General features: G+C 46.3%; 1 protein-coding gene across 6 annotated transcripts in view; it reads left to right on the top strand.

The window, feature by feature from the left end:
• The window catches only part of CTNNA2 (catenin alpha 2), a 2,102,590-nt gene that overhangs the window by 233,029 nt on the left and 1,841,710 nt on the right, over positions 1–27,851 (top strand). For 5 of the 6 annotated variants that reach the window (XM_040419296.1, XM_040419294.1, XM_040419291.1 and 2 more), the window contains exons 4-5: positions 11,311–11,430; positions 23,312–23,578. In XM_040419296.1, coding sequence (XP_040275230.1) covers positions 11,311–11,430; positions 23,312–23,578 — 387 coding nt within the window. The remainder of the gene's footprint in view (positions 1–11,310; positions 11,431–23,311; positions 23,579–27,851) is intronic. The other variant, XM_040419295.1, reaches the window with a different exon arrangement.

The following is a 27,851-nucleotide window of genomic DNA, read 5'->3' as shown; positions in this document are numbered from 1 at the left end:
AGCTGATCTAGCATCTGCCCTGAGCGGCAGGCAGAGCTAAACTGCACTACAGTGGCTGATGCAATCCTGACTACACTGAGATTTCGGTCACACAATGTATGTTGTGGACGAAGTCGCCTATATGGCACTGTAAGGCGGCATTCTTTGATGGTATTATTTTGTCATTGGTCGGCCACCTTTTGACAGTACTGTTTGAGTTTTATATCATTTAGATATAGTAATAATTATGCATGCACTGCATGGTGGTATTATTTGAGCACTGTAAGATTAAATACAGTATATTTAGTATTCTTTTGCTTGGGACCATTTGAACCATTCTTTGAACGATGGATGGTAGTGTACCCTGAACTCTGTATGACGGCGGTATTTAGGCTTTGTATGACATATTAGTTAGCCACAGTATTAGTGCACTGCACGGCGCAATTACAAGAGCTCCATACAGCGCTATCATTTGGGCATTGTATATTTATATTGACTTATGAACTGTATGGAAGTAGTATATTATTTGGCAAATGGCTTGTATGAACTGTTATTTGAGCACCCCATGGTGGTAAAGTTTGGACTTTCTGATGGTATTATTTAGGCACTGTATAGCGGTATTTTGTAAATGTATGTTAATGTAATGGATTTTTTGAGCTTTGTATGATCGTATTATTTAGACACTGTATTGTATTATTTTGGCACCATATAATGGTAATATATATAATAGATATACTATTTTGGCACTGCATGATTAATTTTTTTTCTTATTTTATAGTGGAATGATTTGAACTTTGTATGGTGGTCTTACTTTGGCACTGTATGGTGGTATTATTTAGGCAGCATATAATTGTACTACATTGGCATTGTATGGCGGAATTATTTTTCTTATTGTATGATGGAATTACAGTATTTGAACTGTGTATGGTGGTATTATTTTGGCACTACATGGTACAATTATTTGAGCTTTGTATGATGGTAAAATTAGGCACTGTATGGTGGTATTATTCTGGCACTGTGTGGTGGTCTTTTCTATTATTTAGGTACCATATGGCGGCAGTATGTTTGTACTATGCTGCAATATTTGAGTAGCGATTTTGCCAATCTTTAACTTATTCCTAATGTATTCCTCACTCGGGATCTTGGTCTTTTACCTGCAGACTGCTTGTTAAGCTATTCTCCCTTTCCCTTTAACTCTAATTATTTTCGGCAGGTAAAATAGGAAGTCAGAGAACGGACATAAATAATTACATAAATATTAAGAGGCTTCCTGCAGTTTCTTTGCAAAATTCAATCAGCTCCATCTGCATATATCGTCCTTTCCACTTTCTGTGTCAATGAAAATGTATTTCGAGGACATGTCTGCCATCTAGTGGTTATATATTATACTGCATTTGTAATTGTAAATATAAGGCCTGTAATGGATGTAGCAGAGCCGACTGCCAACGTGCTGTAACATCTCAAAATGTTATCTCTTCTTCATCATAAACCTGCTGCATAATATGTTACCATGGTACATGAGCTACATGGCAAATTCAGCTCTGCTACATCTGCATGCATATTTAAAGTTAAAAAAGTGAACTTTTTCCAATTAACAACATAGAAGCAGTATGTTTTTTTTTTGTTTTGTTTTTTTAAAGAAAACGTCATAGGCACCATATCATCCAGCATTGTACATGAGGTTTTGCACTCCACCACTCACATAATACAGTGGACACAGAAGCACTGGGCTCCATTTTGCCAGCTGGTATATTGCTGCGACTCAGTGGCTGGACCGGCAGCTCAGACTTTGATGGGGACACTTAGTTCCATCAAGGACAGACTATTCTATGAAGCTGGAGCACTCAGAGGGAACGAGAGCGCGGGATCATTTAAAGGGCACTCACCACTAAAGCCAGTAAATACTGGACCCTTATTTCTGGGATATATGGGTGTCGTCTTGTATGGCTACAGGAGCCAAAGCAGATAAGACAAATAAAATATTTAAAAATATGAGAGAAGAGGATGATATGGATATAGACCCCAATATAAAGTGTCAGGTATAGACCCCCATATAAAGTGTCAGATATAGACCCCCATATAAAGTGTCAGGTATAGACCCCCATATAAAGTGTCAGGTATAGACCCCCATATAAAGTGTCAGGTATAGACCCCCATATAAAGTGTCAGATATAGACCCCCATATAAAGTGTCAGGTATAGACCCCCATATAAAGTGTCAGATATAGACCCCCATATAAAGTGTCAGGTATAGACCCCCCCATATAAAGTGTCAGACACAGACCCCCATATAAAGTGTCAGACACAGACCCCCATATAAAGTGTCAGACACAGACCCCCATATAAAGTGTCAGACACAGACCCCCATATAAAGTGTCAGGTATAGACCCCCATATAAAGTGTCAGGTATAGACCCCCATATAAAGTGTCAGGTATAGACCCCCATATAAAGTGTCAGATATAGACCCCCATATAAAGTGTCAGGTATAGACCCCCATATAAAGTGTCAGGTATAGACCCCCATATAAAGTGTCAGGTATAGACCCCCATATAAAGTGTCAGGTATAGACCCCCATATAAAGTGTCAGTTACAGACCCCCATATAAAGTGTCAGATATAGACCCCCATATAAAGTGTCAGGTATAGACCCCCATATAAAGTGTCAGGTACAGACCCCCCATATAACGTGTCAGTTACAGACCCCCATATAAAGTGTCAGGTATAGACCCCCATATAAAGTGTCAGGTATAGACCCCCCATATAAAGTGTCAGGTATAGACCCCCCATATAAAGTGTCAGATATAGACCCCCATATAAAGTGTCAGATATAGACCCCCATATAAAGTGTCAGTTACAGACCCCCATATAAAGTGTCAGGTATAGACCCCCCATATAAAGTGTCAGTTACAGACCCCCATATAAAGTGTCAGGTATAGACCCCCATATAAAGTGTCAGGTATAGACCCCCCCATATAAAGTGTCAGGTATAGACCCCCCATATAAAGTGTCAGAGATAGACCCCCATATAAAGTGTCAGGTATAGACCCCCATATAAAGTGTCAGGTATAGACCCCCATATAAAGTGTCAGACACAGACCCCCATATAAAGTGTCAGGTATAGACCCCCCATATAAAGTGTCAGAGATAGACCCCCATATAAAGTGTCAGGTATAGACCCCCATATAAAGTGTCAGGTATAGACCCCCATATAAAGTGTCAGGTATAGACCCCCCATATAAAGTGTCAGATATAGACCCCCATATAAAGTGTCAGAGATAGACCCCCATATAAAGTGTCAGGTATAGACCCCCATATAAAGTGTCAGGTATAGACCCCCCATATAAAGTGTCAGATATAGACCCCCATATAAAGTGTCAGGTATAGACCCCCCATATAAAGTGTCAGATATAGACCCCCATATAAAGTGTCAGATATAGACCCCCATATAAAGTGTCAGGTATAGACCCCCCATATAAAGTGTCAGGTATAGACCCCCATATAAAGTGTCAGGTATAGACCCCCATATAAAGTGTCAGACACAGACCCCCATATAAAGTGTCAGGTAAAGACCCCCATATAAAATGTCAGATATACACCCCCATATAAAGTGTCACGTATAGACCCCCATATAAAGTGTCAGGTATAGACCCCCATATAAAGTGTCAGGTATAGACCCCCATATAAAGTGTCAGATATAGACCCCCATATAAAGTGTCAGGTATAGACCCCCCATATAAAGTGTCAGGTATAGACCCCCCATATAAAGTGTCAGATATAGACCCCCCATATAAAGTGTCAGGTATAGACCCCCCATATAAAGTGTCAGGTATAGACCCCCATATAAAGTGTCAGGTATAGACCCCCATATAAAGTGTCAGATATAGACCCCCATATAAAGTGTCCGGTATAGACCCCCATATAAAGTGGCAGACACAGACCCCCATATAAAGTGGCAGACACAGACCCCCATATAGAGTGTCAGGTATAGACCCCCATATAAAGTGTCAGTTACAGACCCCCATATAAAGTGTCAGGTATAGACCCCCATATAAAGTGTCAGACACAGACCCCCATATAAAGTGTCAGGTATAGACCCCCATATAAAGTGTCAGACACAGACCCCCATATAAAGTGTCAGACACAGACCCCCATATAAAGTGTCAGGTATAGACCGCTCCCCTACTCCTGTGCTCTGGTCCCCAGTGGCAATGGACCTGCCTCCCAACCTCCCTTCTTTCCTGGCAGCTCTGCCCCTCCACAAAGGCCACAGCCTTCTTGCCGGCTAGGTCTCTCTCACTCTGCCCATAAGACACATGTGGGTGCGCACCCTCTGGCTCCTAAAAGGCCAGTACACACACTGTAATCTTCTAAAGGCAATGGGGATTATAAGGCACACTTGCCTGAGCAATAGGTTTTAGTCTGCTAGTATCCTGGAAAGGTTTGCTGCTGTAGGTTTGGTTGCCCATGTACTGACTTTTGGCTGTTTTCTGGATTTGACTCTTTGTGGCCTGACCTGACCTCTGCCTGACCTCTGTCCTGAAAAACGGACTTTTTTTGATTGCACATACTCTGCTTGCCCTGACCTTGGACTGTCCCTAACTATGGTTTTGCCTGGTCCCTTGGTGTCTCTTCACCCCAGTGGGTGAGCCGTCACCTGAACAGAGACTACTCCAGGAGGCAGCAGCCTAGTGGTTCCTTTGCATCGAACTTCAAATCCCTGTATAGGGGTTAAAGGTCAAATCCCTGTATAGGGGTTAAAGGGTAAATACTAGGGGACTGCCAGAATAACGCTCTTAGGGCTCATGCAAACAAACATATTTTTTGTACGTGTCCGTTCCGGTTTTTTTTTTTGCCGCCGTGTGCGGAACCATTAATTTCAAAAGCCTGAAATGACTCCGTGTGCATTCCGAAATGCGTATGTCCGCAAGTCCATTCGGCAAAAAAATAGAACATGTCCTAATCTTGTCTGTTTAGCGGACAAGGACAGGCATTGTTACAATGGATCCGTAAAAAATGGATGTAACACGGACGTCATCCATTTTTTTTTTTGTGGATCTGTGTTTTGTAGACGACGGTGGTGCATGAGCCCTTAGGATTAGCCCCAAATCTTTTCAATTGGCGCAGAGGATCATATTAGTTTAGTGACAGATATATTACAAAGTTTCCTGTACTCACCTGTACTATTCATGTACGCAGTTTGTTGAACCAACTGAAAAGCAACATGATAGCTATAAAATGTCTTACATAACACCAAGTTATACTTGTAGCTCCTGATACATTGCAGAACTGAAATTTGCTAATTTCTACCGCTCTACTGTGATATATTCGCCGCGCTGGCCGGATGCTCGCCCGTGCTTATAAGGACAATGGGTTACGTATCACATAAAGCCTTAAATAGAGGGACCTTAGCGAGATGAATAAAAAATTATGTTATAAGAGATGAAACTGAGCCGGAAAGAAGGAGCTTCTGAGAAGAATCAGAGGCCTTTGGTTTCTATGGAGCCGGATGGATATGTATTTCTAGGAAACTATAGAACAATGCTTGAACTTCATGTCACCAAGGACAAGAATTCATCTTCATAAAGAGGAAAATAAAACTGAAGGCACAATCCAGTCCCAGCAGCCATAAAAGGAGCAAAAGATCTAAAGCACAAGTTGTCTTCTGCAGCAAATGTTCAGAAATATAAAAAATGTTACATTATACATGATTATTACAGATGGAGCCATAGGGACAGAGTATGGGGCCCATAGTGGGAGCTGGCCCAGACCTACATTGCTTCCCCTGCTTTTTTAACAATTCTAGCACTACTTGCTGCTGCCACTAGGGGGCTCATTGCATACAGATTTATACTCTCTCATTGAGTTCAATATCCATGTGCAGCTAGCACCACCTAGTGGTGGCAGCCTGCAGCCAGGATTATATCATTTATGAAATCAGAAAATAGAGCTCCGCCATACCGATATTGTAAGGAATTATCTGTTCATTCTGTAATTCTGGATCTTAAAACCGAATGGTGGACATTAACTTTAATAAAGGGGTAAGACATTTGCAAAACTTTATTGGGTATTGAGGATCTAACATTTCTCGAGATGTGTCCTTTCCTAATGGCTCAATATATCCCAAGACCACTGGCTCGAGATGAACAACTAAAAGAATTAACATGATTTAAGGATACCGTATCATGAGATGTCTATTCTATGTTACTTTATGTGGCCACCCAGTGGCTGTGTTGTGTATTGCAGTCTGTCAATGCTTTTACTAGCATGTTGAGATATTGGATTGAATATGTTTTGTGGGAAATTGGAGTCTTTATTCTCCATTCACAACCAAAGCTGAATTTTGCTGGGCATTTTGCAGGGCCTCATATTGATTACTGTTTAAGGAGGTGTCCTGACTATAATGTTGAGCGAACCACGAACTGTAAACTTCGGGTCCGTACCGAATTTTACGATTTTTGATGTCTGGAACCGAACCCGAACTTTTGCCGGAAAATTTTGGGTTCGGTGTTCGGGCATTTAATAAAGCTTGTTGAAAGGCTGCAGGGCAGAAAATCAACAAGCTTTTAAGCTGTGTGCCCTTAGAAGCCATCACAGCCATGCCTACTAATGGCATGGCTGTGATTGGTTGATGCATCATGTGACCCAGCCTCTATATAAGCTGGATCACGTGTAGCACCGCCCATCAGCTCTCAGTAGTGCAGGGACAGGAAGCAGGCTGTTAATTCTGTGGGTGACCTACAGTGATTTTTTGGTGTGTACAATACACCAGCTTTGCACCCCGGACACAGAAAGATAATCAAAAATCTGACTGTTAATTCTGTGGGTGACCTACAGCGATTTTGTTTGGTGGGTGCAATGCAACAATGTTCTTTATACCCCTAACACACAAATATAATAGTTAATCCATCCGTTAGTTAGGTGCGTGTCATATACCCATTTATTGCGTGAAGTACACCTGCACTGCATACGTGACAGAGAAATTGATATAGTTAATCTGTTCAGTGGGTGACCTCAAAGAATGAGGAGAGCATCAAATAAGGGACGTGGCCCTGGTCGTGGTGCTGGGGTTGGTGGAGATCCGGTTGCAGGGAGAGGACGTGGTCGATCTGTGCCAGCTACACGTCCAAATGAAACACCTTCCTCAAGTGCAAGTAGGTGGCAGAACGTTCAGCATTATTTTGTAGGCCCGAATACCAGTGTACGAATGGTGAGGCCAGAACAAGTACAGGCGGTAGTAGATTGGGAGGCTGACAGTGGCTCCAGTTCCTTAACATTGTCTCTCACCCATTCCCCTGCTGAAAGTGCAGAATTGGCACCTGCAGCCCATGGGCATCAGTTTTTCACCTCACCCCCTTGCAAATCAGCCAAGCAGTCTGAGCCCCAAGTCATGCTACAGTCTCTTCTGCTTTTTGATGACTCTTCTGGCAGGGTTTCCCAGGGCTGTCCACCTAGCGCTGCCCCAGAAGTGGAAGAGATTGAGTGCACCGATGCCCAACCACTTATTTTTCAGGATGTGGACATGGGAGGACCATCGAAGCACGTCTCTGATGATGACGAAACACAGGTGCCAACTGCGGTGGCTTTCTGCAGTGTGCAGACCGACAAGGAGGGCAGGGGTGAAGAGTGGGTAGAAGATGATGTGGAGGATGATGAGATTCTAGACTCCATATGTAATCAAGGTCATGCGGGTGACGTGCGCAGTTTGGAGAAAGAGGTGGTGGTCACACAGCACCAGCCGCACAGCAGAAGAGGGAGCAGGTGCAAAAGCCGTCCCCTAGACAGTATGCCTGCTACTGCCCGCCGCACCCAGGGACCGAGCACACCAAAGCCAGCTCCAAGGAGTTCCCTGGCGTGGCAGTTCTTCAGACAATGTGCTGACGACAAGACGCGAGTGGTTTGCACGCTGTGCAATCAGAGCCCGAAGCGAGGCATAAATGTTCTCAACCTGAGCACAACCTGCATGACCAGGCACCTAAGTGCAAAGCCCGAGCTGCATTGGAGTAGACACCTCAAAAACCAAGAAAGATCTCAGGTTCCTTCTGCTTCCTCTTCTGCTGCAGTCTCGGCCTCTTCCTCCCCCTCTAGAGTGACAGTGCCACCTGCCACCCCGCAAACAGAGGATCTGCCAGCTATGCCACCATGTCTGTCACCGTCACCAAGCATCTCAACAATGTCACACAGAAGCGTTCAGCTGTCCATCTCCAAAAGACTGGAGAGGAAGAGGAAGTACCCCCCTACCCACCAGCGATCCCTAGCCCTGAATGCCAGCATTTCTAAATTCCTGGCCTTTGAAATGCTGTCATTCCGTCTGGTGGAGACAGAGACTTTTAAAAAACTTATGGCGGTGGCTGTCCCACAGTACGTCGTGCCCAGCCGTCACTACTTTTCCAGGCGCACAACAAGGTCAACATAACTACGGATACGTGGACCAGTAAGCACGGTCAGGGACATATCTCCATAACAGCACACTGGGTAAATGCAGTGGCGGCTGGGCCTGAGGCGGATAGCAGTTTGGCGCATGTCCTTCCGCCGCCAAGGATTGCAGGACATTTTGCTTTGCCTCCTGTTGCCTCCTCCTCCTACTCGGCTTCCTCCTCCTCTTCTACCAGCTCCTCATCCGGTCAGCGTAACACCTTCACCACCAACTTCAGCACAGCCGGGGTAAACGTCAGCAGGCAGTTTTAAAATGTATCTGTTTGGGGGACAAACCCCACACTCCGCGCAGGAGCTGTGGACGGGCATGGAACAACAGACCGATGAGTGGTTGCTGCCAGTGAGCCTCAAGCCCGGCCTGGTGGTGTACGATAATGAGTAATATCTCGTAGCTGCTCTGGGCCTAGCTGGTTTGACGCACATCACTTGCCTGGCGCATGTGCTGAATTTGGTGGTGCAGAGATTCCTTAAAAATTACCCCGACATGTCAGAGCTGCTGCAGAAAGTGCGGGCCGTCTGTGCGCGCTTCCGGCGTTCACATCCTGCCGCTGCTCGCCTGTCAGCGCTACAGCGTAACTTTGGCCTTCCCGCTCACCGCCTCATATGCGACGTGCCCACAGGTGGAACTCCACCTTGCACATGCTGGAGAGACTGTGCGAGCAGCAGCAGACGATAGTGGAGTTTCAGCTGCAGTACGCACGGGTCAGTCGCACTGCGGATCAGCCCCACTTCACCACCAATGACTGGGCCTCCATGCAAGACCTGTGTTCCTTGTTGCACTGTTTCGAGTACTCCACCAACATGGCCAGTGCCGATAACGCCGTTATCAGCGTTACTATCCCACTTCTATGCCTCCTTGAAAAAACGCTCCTGGCAATGATGGAAGAGGATGTGGCACAGGAGGAGGAGGAGGAAGAGGGATCATTTCTTAGGGTTTCCGGCCAGTCATTCCCAAGTGGCTCCGAGGGTGGGTTCCTGCACCCACAAACCCAAGGTACACAATTGTCCAGCCAGGGCACAGTTCTGGAGGATGACGAGGTGGAGGATGATGAGGAGGAGATGGAGGAGGAAGAACCATGTTCACAGCAGGGTGACACCCAGACCAGCTCATGGCCATCACTGGTGCATTGATGGGGGGGGATACAGAGGACACAGACGATACACCTCCCACAGAGGACAGCTTTTCGGTGCCTCTGGGCAGCCTGGCACACATGAGCGATTACATGCTGCAGTGTCTCCGCAACGACCGCCGAGTTGCCCACATTCTAACTTGTGCTGATTGCTGGGTGGCCACGCTGCTGGATCCCCGTTACAAGGACAACGTACCGTCCTTAATTCCGTCACTGGAGCGTGATCGTAAGATGCGGGAGTCCAAGCGCACGGTGGTAGACGCGCTGCTGGTAGCATTCCCACCTGACAGCGGGGGCACAGTGGAACTACAAGGCGAAGGCAGAGGAGGAGGGAGAGGTCGCCAACGCAGCTGGGACACCGCCAGCACCTCAGAAGGCAGGGTTAGCATGGCCAAAATGTGGAAAAGCTTTGTCAGCACGCCACAACTACCAGCACCACTAGCTGATATGGAACGTCTTAGTAGGAGGCAGCATTTCACCAACATGGTGGAGCAGTATGTGTGCATACGCCTACACGTACTGAATGATGGGTCTGCCCCCTTCAACTTCTGGGTCTCCAAATTGGGCACATGGCCTGAGCTTGCCCTTTATGCCTTGGAGGTGCTGGCCTGCCCTGCAGCCGGTGTATTATCTGAACGTGTGTTTAGCAACGGCGGGGGGTGTCATCACAGACAAGCGCAGCCGTCTGTCCACAGCCAACGTGGACAAGCTCATGTTCATTAAAATGAACCTGGCATGGATCCCACAGGACTTGTCCGTACCTTGTGCAGAACAGACATGTATACCGGCACTAACCAGCCTTTGTTAAACTGCAGCGCACTTTCTCTTTGTTTTATTTTTTATATTTTCCAATGTTTTGGGGTCTTCACAAATTTCTAAAAAATTTAAATAATAAAAAAAAAAAAAAACAGTGTTGGCTACCTCCTTCTCCACCGCGGCTTCCACCTACCCAGCTACCTCCACCTCCTAGTTCAAGATCATCATTTTTTACTTTTATTTTTTAATTAATTTCCCTATCCACATTTGTTTGCAGGGCAATTCTCCTGCTCTTACCCTTATTTTGCTTCCTTTTGCAGCCCTCTAGCCCTTTCTATTACTTTTTTAGAGCCATTTTAGTGCACCAAAGTTCGGGTCACCGTTGACTTTAATGGGGTTCGGGGTCATGTTCGGGTCCCAAACCCAAACTTTGTGGCGAACCCGGCGAACCCGAACTTCCAGGTGTTCGCTCAACCCTAGTCCTGACCTCTACAAATAACGCCTATTGTGTCTCAAATGTTCAAGATTACATTCTGTGCCATTGGTGGCATATATGTGAAAGGCAGAAATTGGTCATATATCTTGCTTAAAGGGATTCCCCGCCTATGATAAAAGTTGCTTCCACAGTAAATAATATGTACTGTAGAAATTTTTCTTATGGATTAAAATATGGGGTTTGGTACTGAGCTGGATTTTTTTCACACATCTTTTTGCATTTTATTTCTGTCAGTCGCAGTACCAAATCTCACCACTGATAGCAAATAGCATAATTCTCATAGATTCCAATGCAATAGCTCCCCCACTAGAATTATTATGGGCTGGTGGTAAAAAATTATTTATGCTGATGGTTTATTTGGTTTAGGCAGAGGAATAGTGATGTGTGCAGGAAATTATTTTCCCCCCAAACAACGTAACGGACATGATATATTGATCTGATCTACTGAAAAATCTCTGAAAACTGAAAAACTGAATGAAATGGGGATTAATGTTGGAAATGTTTAATTTTCTCCCAGGTGGAAGAAGCTCTTGAAACTGTGAAACATGCAACAAATGAACAAGACCTCGCTTACCGCTTCAAAGAGTTTGGCAAGGAGATGGTTAAGCTAAACTATGTAGCAGCAAGAAGGCAGCAGGTACTGTGCTATGTGATACTGTATACCTGTGTAACATCCTCTGAAATAGTGATGCCACACAGTTTTCTGTCTCCTTACTGCCCCCTTCTGGATTACATGGGTAGCTACACACATTTTTTATTTTACTTAGATTATGTGCCATGCAAAAATCTACATGGAGTGGAGTAAATGTGCAAATACAATAAAATCCCTTTAATTCAGTATTAGTTTCTGGACTATCAGAAAAAAGTAGAAAATTATATAAATCTCACCCACAAAATTCCACATTAAAGGGGAGGCCGCATAAAAAATATTCTTCAGTTTTCAAACCAGCACCTGGATCTGAATAATTTAGTGATTGCATGTGATTAAAATTTTGCATAGCCACTGAGTTATTCAATAAAATGTATATGTACAGCGCCACCTGCTGTTTATTTTCCTAATTCCTCCCTGAGGTGGACACACATGCTCAGTTCCATCCTTCAACTGCTCCCTGAGCTGTGATAGGGAGAGAACTGCAGCAGAATAGACACGCCCCTCAGCTGCAGCAGAAAGGACACGCCCCCCCTGAGCTGCAGCAGAAAGGACACATCCCCTGAGCTGCAAGCTTGATATAAATCTAGCAGAGCAATTCTAGCAATGTATGGGGAGAAAAAAAATAAAAGATCAGACATCATATATTACATGACAATCTCTTTATAACAAAGCTAGAACCAGCCCTGTACCTCACATGGATCCAGAGATCTCCACCTTTATTGCTCCAATTGCTCTGCTAGATTATCTTCAGCCTGGCAGCTCGGGGGCGTGTCCTTTCTCAGGGGGTGTGTCTTTCTGTATCACACCTCAGGAGGCAGTTGAAGGATCTAGCTGAGCATGTGCGGCCACCTCAGTAAGTAGGACAAGAAAATAAGGAAAAGAACAAACAGCAGGTGGCGCTGTACAGATACATTTTCTTGACTATAGTTAATGTTTACTCACATGCAGTTATAAAAGTAGGTGCTGGTTTAAAAACTGTAGAATATTTTTCATCGGACAAAAAAAAAAAAAAAAAAAAACTAATGAAGAGACGCAGAATGTGAAAACGCTTTCCAGAAAAAGAGACTCTGGACCAAAATACAATTTCTCTCTGCTTACAACCATTTATTACATTTCTTCTTCGGGTTTACAGGACGTTATTAACCGCCTCCGGACCGCCTAACGCAGGATCGCGTTCCGGAGGCGGCAGCGCTGCGCAGAGTCACGCATATACGCATCATCTCGCGAGACGCGAGATTTCGCTCATGCGCATCGCGGGCCGGCAAAAGTTGGAGGACAAGTTCGTCACCAGCCTGCCAGCAACGATCATTGGCTGGCAGGCTGGCGATTTTCAAAAAAACGAATCACAAGCCATATAACAGATCATATTAGTAAATATGATCTGTTATATGGCTTCTCTGCTCCTCTGCTGGTCCTTTTCGTCGGTTGGATCCAGCAGAGGAGCAGAGATCACAGTGAGTAGCACCAACACCACACTTTAGCCCCAGATCACCCCCCTGCACCCCAATTAACCCTTTGATCACCCCTTTGATCGCCCCTGTCAATCACTAGTGAAAGGAAAAAAGTGATCAGTGTAAACTGTCACTTTTTTTTCCCACTAGTATTGACTGATAGGTTTTAGGATAGTTTAGGCCCCTTGGTTAGGTAGTTAGCGTCAGTTAGCGCCCAGCCCACCGCACCGCAGTCACTTATTCGCTGATTAGCGTATCGCTAATCAGCATTTGTACTTTTATAATATCTGTCAGTGATCAAAACTGATCACAGTCAGATCTATAATAGTATTAGTGTCACCTTAGCTCGCCCTCCACCCAAAACGCAGTGTTTGCCCGATCAGGCCTGATCGGTCGCCCACACGTGCGTTCACCCACGCCCGCCCCGCCGCAGTGACAAAAAATATATATTTTTTTGATCACTGCACAATCACTTTCCAAGCGCTGCGGCGATAAAAAAAATCAGTTTTGATATTTTTTATCAACCGCAGCGGCCTCCGGTACTTCGCTAGCCTCCCCTTTGTAAGACAGGCTTGCTTTTTTCTTGGGTAGTCTCAGGGAATACCCCTAAATTTAGTAGTCCAAAATGTCAAACAGGGGGTATTCTTCTGAAGAGGCCTACAGGATTCTGACCCAGTCGGATGAGGAATGGGAACCCTCATCTGACAAATCTAGCGGGTCAGAATATGAACCTGTAGAAAGCAGTGGCTCTCTGACCCAAAGTTCAGACGAGGAGGTGGAGGTCCCTGGCAGCACCAGGCGTATCCGGCCCCGTGTCGCTAGACCACAGGTTATGCAGGATCCGCTTCAAGAGCAGCAGAGTGGGGCTGTCGCTGCCGGATCACGTGGTGAGGCATACACCAGCAGCGCAGCCCTTCCTGGACCTAGTACCAGCACTGCCGTACAACATGGTGACATGGCGAGCACCAGAAGGGCAGTTGAAGCTGGTACGATGGCACGTGCAATAGTTACCCCGTCGCAGCCACCGCACAGACAGGCCCGTAGAGCCCCTAGAATCCCTGAGGTGCTGGCAAACCCTGATTGGCAGTCACCAACTTCAGCCGCACCATTAGTTCCCCCTTTCACCGCCCAGTCTGGAGTTCGGGTTGAGACGGCTCAGATCGGTTCGGCTCTGGGATTTTTTGAGCTGTTCTTGACTGCGGAGCTCTTGGACTTAGTCGTGGCAGAAACAAATCGGTATGCCACTCAATTTATAGCCGCCAACCCGGGAAGCTATTATGCCCAGCCTTTCCAGTGGAAACCAGTCCAAGTTTCCGAAATTAAAATTTTTCTTGGCCTTCTCCTCAACATGGGTCTAACCAAAAAGCATGAATTGCGGTCATATTGGTCCACAAACCCGATTCATCACATGCCCATGTTCTCTGCTGCTATGTCCAGGGCACGATTTGAGGCCATCCTGCGTTTCCTGCATTTTAGCGACAACACCACCTCCCGTCCCAGAGGCCACCCAGCTTTTGACCGGCTCCACAAAATTCGGCCCCTCATAGACCACTTCAACCAGAAATTTGCAGATTTGTATACCCCCGAGCAAAACATCTGCGTAGACGAGTCCCTAATACATTTTACCGGGCGCCTTGGCTTCAAACAATACATCCCAAGCAAGCGTGCCCGGTATAAGGGTCAAATTGTATATGCTCTGTGAAAGGGCCACAGGCTATACCCACAAATTTCGGATCTATGAGGGAAAAGATCAGACCCTGGAGCCGGTCGGTTGCCCTGACTACCTGGGGAGCAGTGGGAAGACAGTCTGGGACTTGGTGTCACCCTTATTTGGCAAGGGGTACCATCTTTATGTGGACAATTTCTACACAAGTGTGGCCTCTTTAGGCATTTGTTTCTAGAACAGATTTGCGCCTGTGGCACCGCGCGAACTAGTCGCGTGGGCTTCCCCCAATGGCTCGTTACCACCCGTCTTGCAAGGGGGGAGAGGGCTGCCTTGTGTAACGAAGAACTGCTCGTGGTGAAATGGAGAGACAAGCGTGACGTTTACATGCTCTCCTCCATTCACGCAGACACGACAATCCAAATTGAGCGAGCAACCCGTGTCATTGAAAAGCCCCTCTCAGTCCACGACTATAATTTGCTCATGGGAGGGGTGGACTTCAATGACCAGATGTTGTCTCCGTATATAGTTTCCCGACGCACCAGACGCTGGTATAAGAAGGTGTCTGTATATTTAATTCAATTGGCTCTGTACAATAGTTTTGTTCTCTACAGTAAGGCTGGGAGAACGGGATCCTTCCTCAAATTTCAGGAAGAGATCATCGAGAACCTCCTGTATCCAGGAGGTTCCATGGCCCCATCCACCAGTGTAGTGAGCCGTCTACACGAGCGACATTTCCCCAGTGTCGTTCCTGGTACCTCAACCCAACTGTCACCCCGAAAAAGATGTTGTGTCTGTAGCAGGAGTGGAATAAGGCGTGACACCCGCTATTTCTGTCCTGACTGTCCTGACCACCCTGCCCTATGCTTTGGAGAGTGTTTCCGGAAGTACCACACACAGGTACACCTAGCATAGGGATTGCATCTCACAGGACATGCACACAGGGCTATTAGGGCCCTTTCTCTCACAGCTGCTGCAAACCTCTCCTTTCACCTGGGATAAAGTGCATAATGCACTTCGCCACATCTTTGGGCGATTTGCGCTTTGCATATTGTCCCATGGGGAAGGAGAGGTTTGTCCTATAAAAGGTAAAAAAAAAAAAAACATGGTAAGCAAAAAAGTTAACTTCAGTTCAAAAAGTTAAAAAAAAGTTTATATGTTCTGTTCAAAAGTTATTATAAAGTTAATAAAATTTATTGTGTTGAGGCCTGGTTTTTTTCTTTTTTGTTTTGTTTTTTTTTACCTTCCAGGTGGACCAACCGATCGACTAGCTGCGGCACTGATGTGCATTCTGACAGAAGCATTGCGCTGCTGTCACATTACACACAAGTCGGTGTATGCGGCGCTGCAAGACGAGATTTCTCCTCTGCAGTAAAAGATACGTTTGCCGAGGCATATGAGCTGAGGGGGTGGCGGTGTTCATATACTTTGGCAAACACTTTGTATATATATAAAAAATAATAAAAAATCCCGGCAATGATTTTTTCATCCACATCGATTGATGTGAATGGAGAAATCTGGTTTGCCAGGGCATACGAGCTGAGTGGGTATGGATGTTGGGCGGAGCTCCTATGTCCTGGCAGACGCCTTTCCCCTCCTTTTTCTTTTTTGGCAGAGATTTTTTCATCCACATTGATCGATGCGAATGAAGAAATCTGTGCCGTTGATTTTTTTCTTTCAGCCCACAGGCTGAACGGAAAAAAAAAATCTCATTACCCGTATGCTCAATATAAGGAGAATAGCAGAAACTCCTAATGCTGGGCATACATGTAATGATTGCGGAGACCCTCAAATGCCAGGGCAGTACAAACACCCCACAAATAACACCATTTTGGAAAGAAGACACCCCAAGGTATTCGCTGAGGGGCATATTGAGTCCATGAAAGATTGAAATTTTTGTCCCAAGTTAGCGGAAAGGGAGACTTTGTGAGAAAAAAAACAAAAAAATCAATTTCCGCTTAGGCTACTTTCACACCTGCGTTAGGAGCGGATCCGTCTGGTATCTGCACAGACGGATCCGCACCTATAATGCAAACGCTTAGATCCGTTCAGAACGGATCCGTTTGCATATTTTTTTTTTGTTCATGATAATGCAAACGGATCCGTTTTGACTTTACATTGAAAGTCAATGGGGGACGGATCCGTTTGAAAATTGAGCCATACTGTGTCAACTTCAAACGGATCCGTCCCCATTGACTTACATTGTAAGGCCTCTTTCACACTTGCGTTGTCCGGATCCAGCGTGTACTCCACTTGCCGGAATTACAATCCGGAAAAACGCAAGTGTACTGAAAGCATTTGAAGACGGAACCGTCTTCCAAATGCTTTCAGTGTTACTATGGCACCCAGGACGCTATTAAGGTCCTGGTTGCCATAGTAGGAGCGGGGAGCGGAGGAGCGGTATACTTACAGTCCGTGCGGCTCCCGGGGCGCTCCAGAATGACGTCAGAGCGCCCCATGCGCATGGATGACGTGATCCATGTGATCACATGATCCATGCGCTTGGGGCGCCCTGACGTCACTCTGGAGCGCCCGGGGAGCCGCACGGACGGTAAGTATGCTGCTCCCCCGCTCCCCGCTACACTTTACCATGGCTGCCAGGACTTTAGCGTCCCGGCAGCCATGGTAACCACTCTGAAAAAGCTAAATGTCGGCTCCGGCAATGCGCCGAAACGACGTTTAGCTTAAGGCCGGATCCGGATCAATGCCTTTCAATGGGCATTAATCCCGGATCCGGCCTTGCGGCAAGTCTTCAGGATTTTTGGTCGGAGCAAAAAGCGCAGCATGCTGCGGTATTTTCTCCGGCCAAAAAACGTTCCGTTCCGGAACTGTCCTGATGCATCCTGAACGGATTTCTCTCCATTCAGAATGCATTAGGATAATCCTGATCAGGATTCTTCCGGCATAGAGCCCCGACAACGGAACTCTATGCCGGAAGACAAGAACGCAGGTGTGAAAGAGCCCTAAGTCTGGACGGATCCGTTTGGCTCCGCACGGCCAGGCGGACACCCGAACGCTGCAAGCTGCGTTCGGGTGTCCGCCTGCTGAGCGGAGCGGAGGACAAACGGTGCCAGACTGATGCATTCTGAGCGGATCCGCATCCACTCAGAATGCATTAGGGCTGGACGGATCCGTTCGGGGCCGCTTGTGAGAGCCTTCAAACGGAACTCACAAGCGGAGCCCCGAACGCTAGTGTGAAAGTAGCCTAACTTGTGCCAAAATTTTTTTTTTTTCTATGAACTCGCCATGCCCCTCATTGAATACCTTGGGGTGTCTTCTTTCCAAAATGGGGTCACATGTGGGGTATTTATACTGCCCTGGCATTTTAGGGGCCCCAAAGCGTGAGAAGAAGTCTGGTATCCAAATGTCTAAAAATGCCCTCCTAAAAGGAATTTGGGCACCTTTGCGCATCTAGGCTGCAAAAAAGTGTCACACATGTGGTAACGCCGTACTCAGGAGAAGTTGGGCAATGTGTTTTGGGGTGTCATTTTACATATACCCATGCTGGGTGAGAGAAATATCTTGGTCAAATGCCAACTTTGTATAAAAAAATGGGAAAAGTTGTCTTTTGCCAAGATATTTCTCTCACCCAGCATGGGTATATGTAAAATGACACCCCAAAACACATTGCCCAACTTCTCCTGAGTACGGAGATACCAGATGTGTGACACTTTTTTGCAGCCTAGGTGGGCAAAGGGGCCCACATTCCAAAGAGCACCTTTCGATTTCACAGGTCATTTTTTACACATTTTGATTTCAAACTTCTTACCACACATTTGTGCCCCTAGAATGCCAGGGCAGTATAACTACCCCACAAGTGACCCCATTTTGGAAAGAAGACACCCCAAGGTATTTCGTGAGGGGCATGGCGAGTTCCTAGAATTTTTTATTTTTTGTCACAAGTTAGTGGAAAATGATGATTATTTTTTTTTTCTTACAAAGTCTCATATTCCACTAACTTGTGACAAAAAATAAAAACTTCTATGAACTCACTATGCCCATCAGGAAATACCTTGGGGTATCTTTATTTCCAAAATGGGGTCACTTGTGGGGTAGTTATACTGCCCTGGCATTCTAGGGGCCCAAATGTGTGGTAAGAAGTTTGAAATCAAAATGTGTAAAAAATGACCGGTGAAATCCTAAAGGTGCTCTTTGGAATGTGGGCCCCTTTGCCCACCTAGGCTGCAAAAAAGTGTCACACATCTGGTATCTCCGTACTCAGGAGAAGTTGGGCAATGTGTTTTGGGGTGTCATTTTACATATACCCATGCTGGGTGAGAGAAATATCTTGGCAAAAGACAACTTTTCCCATTTTTGTATACAAAGTTGGCATTTGAAGACACCCCAAAAAAAATCGTCATTTTCCACTAACTTGTGACAAAAAATAAAAAGTTCTATGAACTCACTATGCCCATCAGCGAATACCTTAGGGTGTCTACTTTCCGAAATGGGGTCATTTGTGGGGTGTTTGTACTGTCTGGCCATTGTAGAACCTCAGGAAACATGACAGGTGCTCAGAAAGTCAGAGCTGCTTCAAAAAGCGGAAATTCACATTTTTGTACCATAGTTTGTAAACGCTATAACTTTTACCCAAACCATTTTTTTTTTTACCCAAACATTTTTTTTTTTATCAAAGACATGTAGAACAATAAATTTAGAGAAAAATTTATATTTGGATGTGGTTTTTTTTTGTTAAATTTTACACCTGAAAGTGAAAAATGACATTTTTTTGCAAAAAAATCGTTAAATTTGGATTAATAACAAAAAAAGTAAAAATGTCAGCAGCAATGAAATACCACCAAATGAAAGCTCTATTAGTGAGAAGAAAAGGAGGTAAAATTCATTTGGGTGGTAAGTTGCATGACCGAGCAATAAACGGTGAAAGTAGTGTAGGTCAGAAGTGTAAAAAGTGGCCTGGTCATTAAGGGTGTTTAAGCACTGGGGGCTGAGGTGGTTAAAGTCACTCCTCAGTGTTACATGTAGAATGAGCCCACTGTGCTTACCGTGGGTGTATCTGCAGGACCTACCTAACAGCCTGGGCATTAAATTAGTGCAGAATCCACATTGTCATCCAAACACCCCCATAGTAAAAATGACACCAAACACATCTAATAATGGACTACTTACCTGGAAGGGTTAGTTCCTCTGACAGGAGTTGAGGAGACACTGAGCAGCCATAGACGGTAGATGGCGCCACCTGGTGTCTGTGAGAAGAGTTATCACCTCGGGAATTCATAGGCAAACAGAGACGAGCAGAGCAACCAATGTCTGACAGCCACTCCTCTCTCTCTCCTCTGGCAGCTGCTCCTCTCTTCTGACAGCCACTCTTCTCAGTGTCCTCTGGCAGCCGCCCCTCTCTCTCTCCTCTGGCAGACGCTTCTCTCTCTCTCTCTCCTCTGGCAGACGCTCCTCTCTCTCTCTCTCTCTCCTCTGGCAGACGCTTTTCTCTCTCTCTCCTCTGACAGCTGCTCCTCTCTCTCTCCTCTGGCAGCCGCTCCTCTCACTCTCCTCTGGCAGACGCTCCTCTCTCTCTCCTCTGGCAGACGCTTCTCTCTCTCTCTCCTCTGGCAGACGCTCCTCTCTCTCTCTCTCCTCTGGCAGACGCTTCTCTCTCTCTCTCCTCTGACAGCTGCTCCTCTCTCTCTCCTCTGACAGCCACTCTTCTCTCTCTCCTCTGGCAGCCGCTCCTCTCACTCTCCTCTGGCAGACGCTTCTCTCTCTCTCTCTCCTCTCACTCTCTTCTGACAGCCACTCTTCTCAGTGTCTTCTAGGCAGCCGCTCCTCTCTCTCTCTCTCACTCTCTTCTGACAGCCACTCTTCTCACTCTCCTCTGGCAGACGCTTCTCTCTCTCTCTTCTCAGTGTCCTCTGACAGCCACTCCTCTCTCTCTCCTCTGACAGCCACTCCTCTCTCTCTCCTCTGACAGCCACTCCTCTCTCTCTCCTCTGGCAGACGCTCCTCTCTCTCTCTCTCCTCTGGCAGACGCTTCTCTCTCTCTCTCCTCTGACAGCTGCTCCTCTCTCTCTCCTCTGACAGCCACTCTTCTCTCTCTCCTCTGGCAGCCGCTCCTCTCACTCTCCTCTGGCAGACGCTTCTCTCTCTCTCTCTCTCCTCTCACTCTCTTCTGACAGCCACTCTTCTCAGTGTCTTCTAGGCAGCCGCTCCTCTCTCTCTTTCTCTCTCTCTCACTCTCTTCTGACAGCCACTCTTCTCACTCTCCTCTGGCAGACGCTTCTCTCTCTCTCTCTTCTCAGTGTCCTCTGACAGCCACTCCTCTCTCTCTCCTCTGACAGCCACTCCTCTCTCTCTCCTCTGGCAGCTGCTCCTCACTTCTGACAGCCACTCTTCTCAGTGTCCTCTGGCAGCCGCCCCTCTCTCTCTCTCCTCTGGCAGATGCTCCTCTCTCTCTCTCCTCTGGCAGACGCTTCTCTCTCTCTCTCCTCTGGCAGGCGCTCCTCTCTCTCTCTCTCCTCTGGCAGACGCTTCTCTCTCTCTCTCCTCTGACAGCTGCTCCTCTCTCTCTCCTCTGACAGCCACTCTTCTCTCTCTCCTCTGGCAGCCGCTCCTCTCACTCTCCTCTGGCAGACGCTTCTCTCTCTCTCTCTCTCTCTCCTCTCACTCTCTTCTGACAGCCACTCTTCTCAGTGTCTTCTAGGCAGCCGCTCCTCTCTCTCTATCTCTCTCACTCTCTTCTGACAGCCACTCTTCTCACTCTCCTCTGGCAGACGCTTCTCTCTCTCTCTCTTCTCAGTGTCCTCTGACAGCCACTCCTCTCTCTCTCCTCTGACAGCCACTCCTCTCTCTCTCCTCTGGCAGACGCTTCTCTCTCTCTCTCCTCTGACAGCTGCTCCTCTCTCTCTCCTCTGACAGCCACTCTTCTCTCTCTCCTCTGGCAGCCGCTCCTCTCACTCTCCTCTGGCAGACGCTTCTCTCTCTCTCTCTCTCTCTCTCTCTCTCCTCTCACTCTCTTCTGACAGCCACTCTTCTCAGTGTCTTCTAGGCAGCTGCTCCTCTCTCTCTCTCTCTCTCTCTCACTCTCTTCTGACAGCCACTCTTCTCACTCTCCTCTGGCAGACGCTTCTCTCTCTCTCTCTTCTCAGTGTCCTCTGACAGCCACTCCTCTCTCTCTCCTCTGACAGCCACTCCTCTCTCTCTCCTCTGGCAGCTGCTCCTCACTTCTGACAGCCACTCTTCTCAGTGTCCTCTGGCAGCCGCCCCTCTCTCTCTCTCCTCTGGCAGATGCTCCTCTCTCTCTCTCCTCTGGCAGACGCTTCTCTCTCTCTCTCCTCTGGCAGGCGCTCCTCTCTCTCTCTCTCCTCTGGCAGACGCTTCTCTCTCTCTCTCCTCTGGCAGGCGCTCCTCTCTCTCTCTCTCCTCTGGCAGACGCTTCTCTCTCTCTCTCCTCTGACAGTTGCTCCTCTCTCTCTCCTCTGGCAGACGCTTCTCTCTCTCTCTCTCTCTCTCTCCTCTCACTCTCTTCTGACAGCCACTCTTCTCAGTGTCCTCTAGGCAGCCGCTCCTCTCTCTCTCTCTCTCTCTCTCTCTCTCTCACTCTCCTCTGGCAACCGCTCCATTCAAACGACACCCCCACCCCACCCACTCCCAGCAGCTCTCACGTCTCTCTCCTCTGGCATGAATACAAATGTATGAATCTGGGGTGACAAGTGTCTGCCAAAGAGCAATAACAGCATGTCTAACAGTAACAATGTATCAGTCCATTTAGCATCTAGTAGTAACAATGTAGCAGTCCATGTATGTAGCTACTAGTAACAATGTAGCAGTCCATGAAGTATCTAGTAGCAACAATGTAGTAGTCCATTTAGCTCCTGGTAGTAACAATGTAGCAGTCCATGTATGTAGCTCTTATTAGTAGCAATGTAGCAGTCAATGTAGCATCTAGTAGTAACAGTGTAGCAGTTCATGTAGTATCTAGTAATAATAGTGTAGCAGTCCATATAGCTCCTGGTGGTAACAATGTAGCAGTTCATGTAGTATCTAGTAATAATAGTGTAGCAGTCCATATAGCTCCTGGTAGTAACAATGTAGCAGTTCATGTAGTATCTAGTAATAATAGTGTAGCAGTCCATATAGCTCCTGGTAGTAACAATGTAGCAGTTCATGTAGTATCTAGTAATAATAGTGTAGCAGTCCATATAGCTCCTGGTAGTTACAATGTAGCAGTCCATGTATGTAGCTCTTATTAGTAGCAATGTAGCAGTCAATGTAGCATCTAGTAGTAACAGTGTAGCAGTTCATGTAGTATCTAGTAATAATAGTGTAGCAGTCCATATAGCTCCTGGTAGTAACAATGTAGCAGTCCATGTATGTAGCTCTTATTAGTAGCAATGTAGCAGTCAATGTAGCATCTAGTAGTAACAGTGTAGCAGTTCATGTAGTATCTAGTAATAATAGTGTAGCAGTCCATATAGCTCCTGGTAGTAACAATGTAGCAGTTCATGTAGTATCTAGTAATAATAGTCTAGCAGTCCATATAGCTCCTGGTAGTAACAATGTAGCAGTTCATGTAGTATCTAGTAATAATAGTCTAGCAGTCCATATAGCTCCTGGTAGTAACAATGTAGCAGTTCATGTAGTATCTAGTAATAATAGTCTAGCAGTCCATATAGCTCCTGGTAGTTACAATGTAGCAGTCCATTTTGTTTCCTGCAGCAGTCAATTACCTAACGCATTAACCATCAAGTGTAGCTCTGCTACATCTGTACTTTATCTCGTCTCTCGTTCTTCTCTGCAGGAGCTGAAGGACCCTCACTGCAGGGATGAGATGGCAGCTGCTCGCGGGGCTCTGAAGAAGAACGCCACCATGCTTTACACTGCATCACAAGCCTACCTGCGTCACCCTGACGTGGCAGCCACAAGAGCCAACCGGGATTATGTGTTCAAACAAGTGCAGGAGGCGATAGCGGGCATCGCCAATGCTGCGCAGGCCTCGTCCCCCACTGATGAGAAGCAGGGTCACACGGGCATTGGGGAGCTGGCCGCTGCCCTCAATGAGTTTGATGTGAGTAGATCCGACACATACACTGTCACCCTGTATCCTTCTGTCCAATACAGGATATTGGTTGGGTTTGCAGAGTGAAAATAGCAGAGCTTGGGTTTCCGTTTGTAGATGTAGCAGATCTGACTCGGTCAGCGCACTTTTTATTTTGTCATGAGATGAGAATTAAACCAAGCTCAGTTCTAATACACCTGACATGTTCAGCTCTGCTACATCTGTAAACCTTTGGAGGCTTCAGTTTGTGTCCCCAGCCAACCAACTCGATTAGCATGACACATTAAGGCCCCTTTCACACGAGCGAGTATTTCGCGCGGGTGCAAGGCTTGACGCGAACGCATTGCGCCCGCACGGAATACAGACCCATTAATTTCTATGGGGCTGTGCACATGAGCGGTGATTTTCACGCATCACTTGTGCGTTGCGTGAAAATCGCAGCATGCTCTATATTCTAACATTATCACGCAACGCGGGCCCCATAGAAGTGAATGGGGCTGCGTGAAAATCGCAAGCAAGTGCGGATGCGGTGCATTTTTCACTGATGCTGTTTGTAAACATTTAGTTTTTTATCACGCGCGTGCAAAGCGCAGAGCGACAAAAACTGAACAACTGAACGCGATGGCAGACAAAACTGAACGGACTTGCTTGCGAAATCGCGCAGTTTTCACTGAACGCATCCGGGCCTAATCCGGACACGCTCGTCTGCAAGCGGCCTACGTTTATTTGCAGTCCTATGTAACACTTTCTATGGGTTTGTCATTGGTGAGCCACATGACAAACTGAGCTCTCTAAAGGTGACACATTCAGCGCTCCTATATCTGCAAATCATTGGTGATCGCAGTGCTCATGTGCTGTGATGCATCTCGAAGGAAAGGTAAGGGTTAACTGTTCTTCCTGATTTTGACAAGAGACAAACACGTGTCAACTACATCTTCAAGCGTACTATGAGAGGTCTGTGATTTGGAGACATTGCATTCATTGCTGTATCTATACTGTGTATGCACCTACTGTAATGTACAGGAGAGAAGCTTTAAAAAGACAGCAACACTGACATCCTGTGGCCAAATTCAGGTACTGCAGCCAGTTAAATCCAGCCTAAACTCTTGGAGATTCTGGAAGGATGAATACAGTCGTTAACCAAAAAAATACATGAAGGCAACTTTCTGTGTTTGAATGTAATGACGATATTTGCAAGTGATTATAATATTAGAGCGAAAGAGGTTTATTGGAAACTGAAGGACCCTGTTGAGCTTCCACCAGCCAGTTGGAAGCTCTGCCATGAGAGGGACACCTGTGGATGCAGGATGTCCTACACATGTCACTTAACTGTTAGTTCTATTGTATGGGAGGGCTCTGCAGATCATCACACCAGCAGTTGGGGAAGTGCGTTGCAGGACTGAAGTTCTCACCACAAGGTCTTCATACTCAGACTCAACTGTCATCAGATTCCCAAGCAGAACCTGGATTCATCACCACCATAGATGGTTCCAGGCTGAAGCAGTCCAGGTTTTGTCGTTCATGATACCACTGCAAGCGAAGGTGACGGTGTCTGGCTGTCAATTGCAGGACACCTAATGGGAACCATGACAGGCACCATTACTGCTAGGCGTCTGAAAATGGTCCGGGAAGAGCCAGGGGTGTGTAATGAAGGAGCCACCTGTGTCTAGATGGTGGACAGTAAAAACAGTGGCATCTGCTTGTGCTTATCGGCGGATCGAACGCCGTCTGAGCGACTTTAGCTGCACACACTCCAGTAATTTACCCATTATCCTATGGCCTACTGGACCCATACATACATGAAATGACAAGTGTGGTGTATGTGATAATGAGTAACTTTCTTCAGTATCGCGCCTGTTTCGGCCTCAGTTTTTTTATATAGGATTTTTATTGCTAACCTATCGCCTTATTTTTTCAACATTAATATGTTGCCTACAATAGCCTATAAAAAAGTTATAAAAAAAATAAAAATATCTAAATTGGTCCAAAAATCTTTGGCTGGTGCTTGTTTTTCTGATACAGAGCTCCAAACCTCCGCAATAAACCTAGAGCTTAATTGTAGAAATGTGGTCTGCCTGCAGCCACCACCAGAGGGAGCTCAGGAGCTTACTGCAGACTATGTAATAACTCAGTAATAACACATCCTACAGATGGCATAAACCTAGACCGGCACCAGATTTATCACAGGGCTCAGGCTGGATGATAAATGTGGTTCAGGAGTAGATATTTAGGCTCCATTCACACGTCCGTAACATGTTTTGCAGATCCACAGATCCACAAAACACGGACACGGCAATGTGCGTTCAACATTTTGCGGACTGCACATATCCGACACTAATAGAATATGCCTATTCTTGTCTGCAATTGTGGACAACAATAGGACATGTTCTATTTTTTTCGGGAACGGAAATGTGGACCCAGAAGTGCGGGTCCACATTTCCGGAGCCGGGCCGCATATCGTGCGGCCCCATAGAAATGAATGGGTCCGCAATTCCGTTCCGCAAAATGCGGAACGAAATTGCGGACGTGTGAATGGGGCCTAAGATAGACTAACCTTATATTGATGGCCTTATGCCTCATTAACACATCAGTGTTTGGTCAGTGATTTTCATCAGTGATTTTGAGCCAAAACCAGGTGCGGCTCTAAACACAGAATAGGAGCAGATCTTTCCCTTATACCTTATGGCTGTGGAGGCTCCAATCCTGGTTTTGGCTCACAATCACTGACCAAAACACTGACGTGTGAATGAGACTTTAGTTTGAGAATTTTACTGTTGGTAATTTTGCCAAAAAATAACACATTTTAGGCCCTCGACCATTTTCAGTGAGGCCACACCCTTTTTGGTTAAGTACTGCCTCATTGTTGAGCTAGGCTTGGATACTTTCTCTAAAGTTAGGTTAGAAATTACAGTACATTTTGGCACAATTTACACCAAAATTTAAGTGCACTCACAATAGTAAATGTGGGTCAGTATGCAGTCAGCTCCTCAGCTCCACCTAGTGGTGGATGCACGCAAATAGCATTTTATCATTTAAAGGAGTTGTCCCATGACAGACACTATTCCCTATCCCCAGGGTCGATGGGGGGAGTCCAACCACCTTCCCCCCTTGATCATGTGAATGGGGACCCCCCACTTGAATGAAGTGGCAGTCATACAGGCGTGCTGTTGCTCGGTTCAACTCTACGGCACTGCTGGAGATAGGTGAGCGCTTATACTCGACTATCTCCGGCAGGGCCATAGAGCTGAATGAAGCAGTAGCATGCAGGGATGACCGTCCCTCCATTCATGCAGGGGTACGCGGGGCCCCATTCTTGCCGATCAAGCACTCGTCCTCCCTCTTAGGGAAGGTATAAGCGTTTGTCGTGGGACGACAACTTGACATCTATGCAGAGGATTTGGAGCCCCGCATCAGAAAAGAAGCACCAATCAGTCACATTTTGTAGATTCCCATGGACTAATTTCTCTGCACAAAAACATTTTACAGACTATGGAGTGAGAATGCCAAAATCTGTGTTTAAAATACTTCTAGTGAGATAATTATTTTAATGAATGTGGTACCCAGACCCAAACCCCGACTTCTTCACAGAAGTTCGGGTTTGGGTTTAGGTATTCTCTATATTTTAATATTTTCCCTTATAACATGGTTATAAGGGAAAATAATAGCATTCTTAATACAGAATGCTTAGTAAATTAGGGATGGAGGGGTTAAAAAAATAAATCAAATTAAACTCACCTCATCCACTTGTTCGCACAGCCTGGCTTGTCTTCTTGCTTCTTCTTTGAGGACCTGGGAGAAAAGGACCTTTGGTGACGTCACTGCACTCATCACATGGTCCATCACCATGGTGATGGACCATGTGATGGACCATGTGATGAGCACAGTGACGTCACCAAAGGTCCTCAAAGAAGAAGCAAGAAGACAAGCCAGGCTGTGCGAACAAGTGGATGAGGTGAGTTTAATTTGATTTATTTTTATTTATTTTTAACCCTTCCAACCCTATTGTTCTATGCATTCTGTATTAAGAATGCTATTATTTTCCCTTATAACCATGTTATAAGGGAAAATAATAAAGATCGGGTCCCCATCCAGATCGTCACCTTCAAACCATGCGTGAAAATCGCAGCACATCCGCACTTGCTTGCGGATGCTTGCGATTTTCACGCAGCTATGGGTCCTGCGTCGCGTGAAAAACGCAGAATATAGAGCATGCTGCGATTTTACCGCAACGCACAAGTGATGCGTGAAAATCACCGCTCATGTGCACAGCCCCATAGAAATG

Source organism: Bufo bufo, chromosome 2, assembly GCF_905171765.1.
Source record: "Bufo bufo chromosome 2, aBufBuf1.1, whole genome shotgun sequence".
NCBI lineage: Eukaryota > Metazoa > Chordata > Amphibia > Anura > Bufonidae > Bufo > Bufo bufo.
The sequence above is the reverse complement of the archived record's forward strand: the minus strand, read 5'-3'. Positions and strand labels throughout refer to the sequence as shown.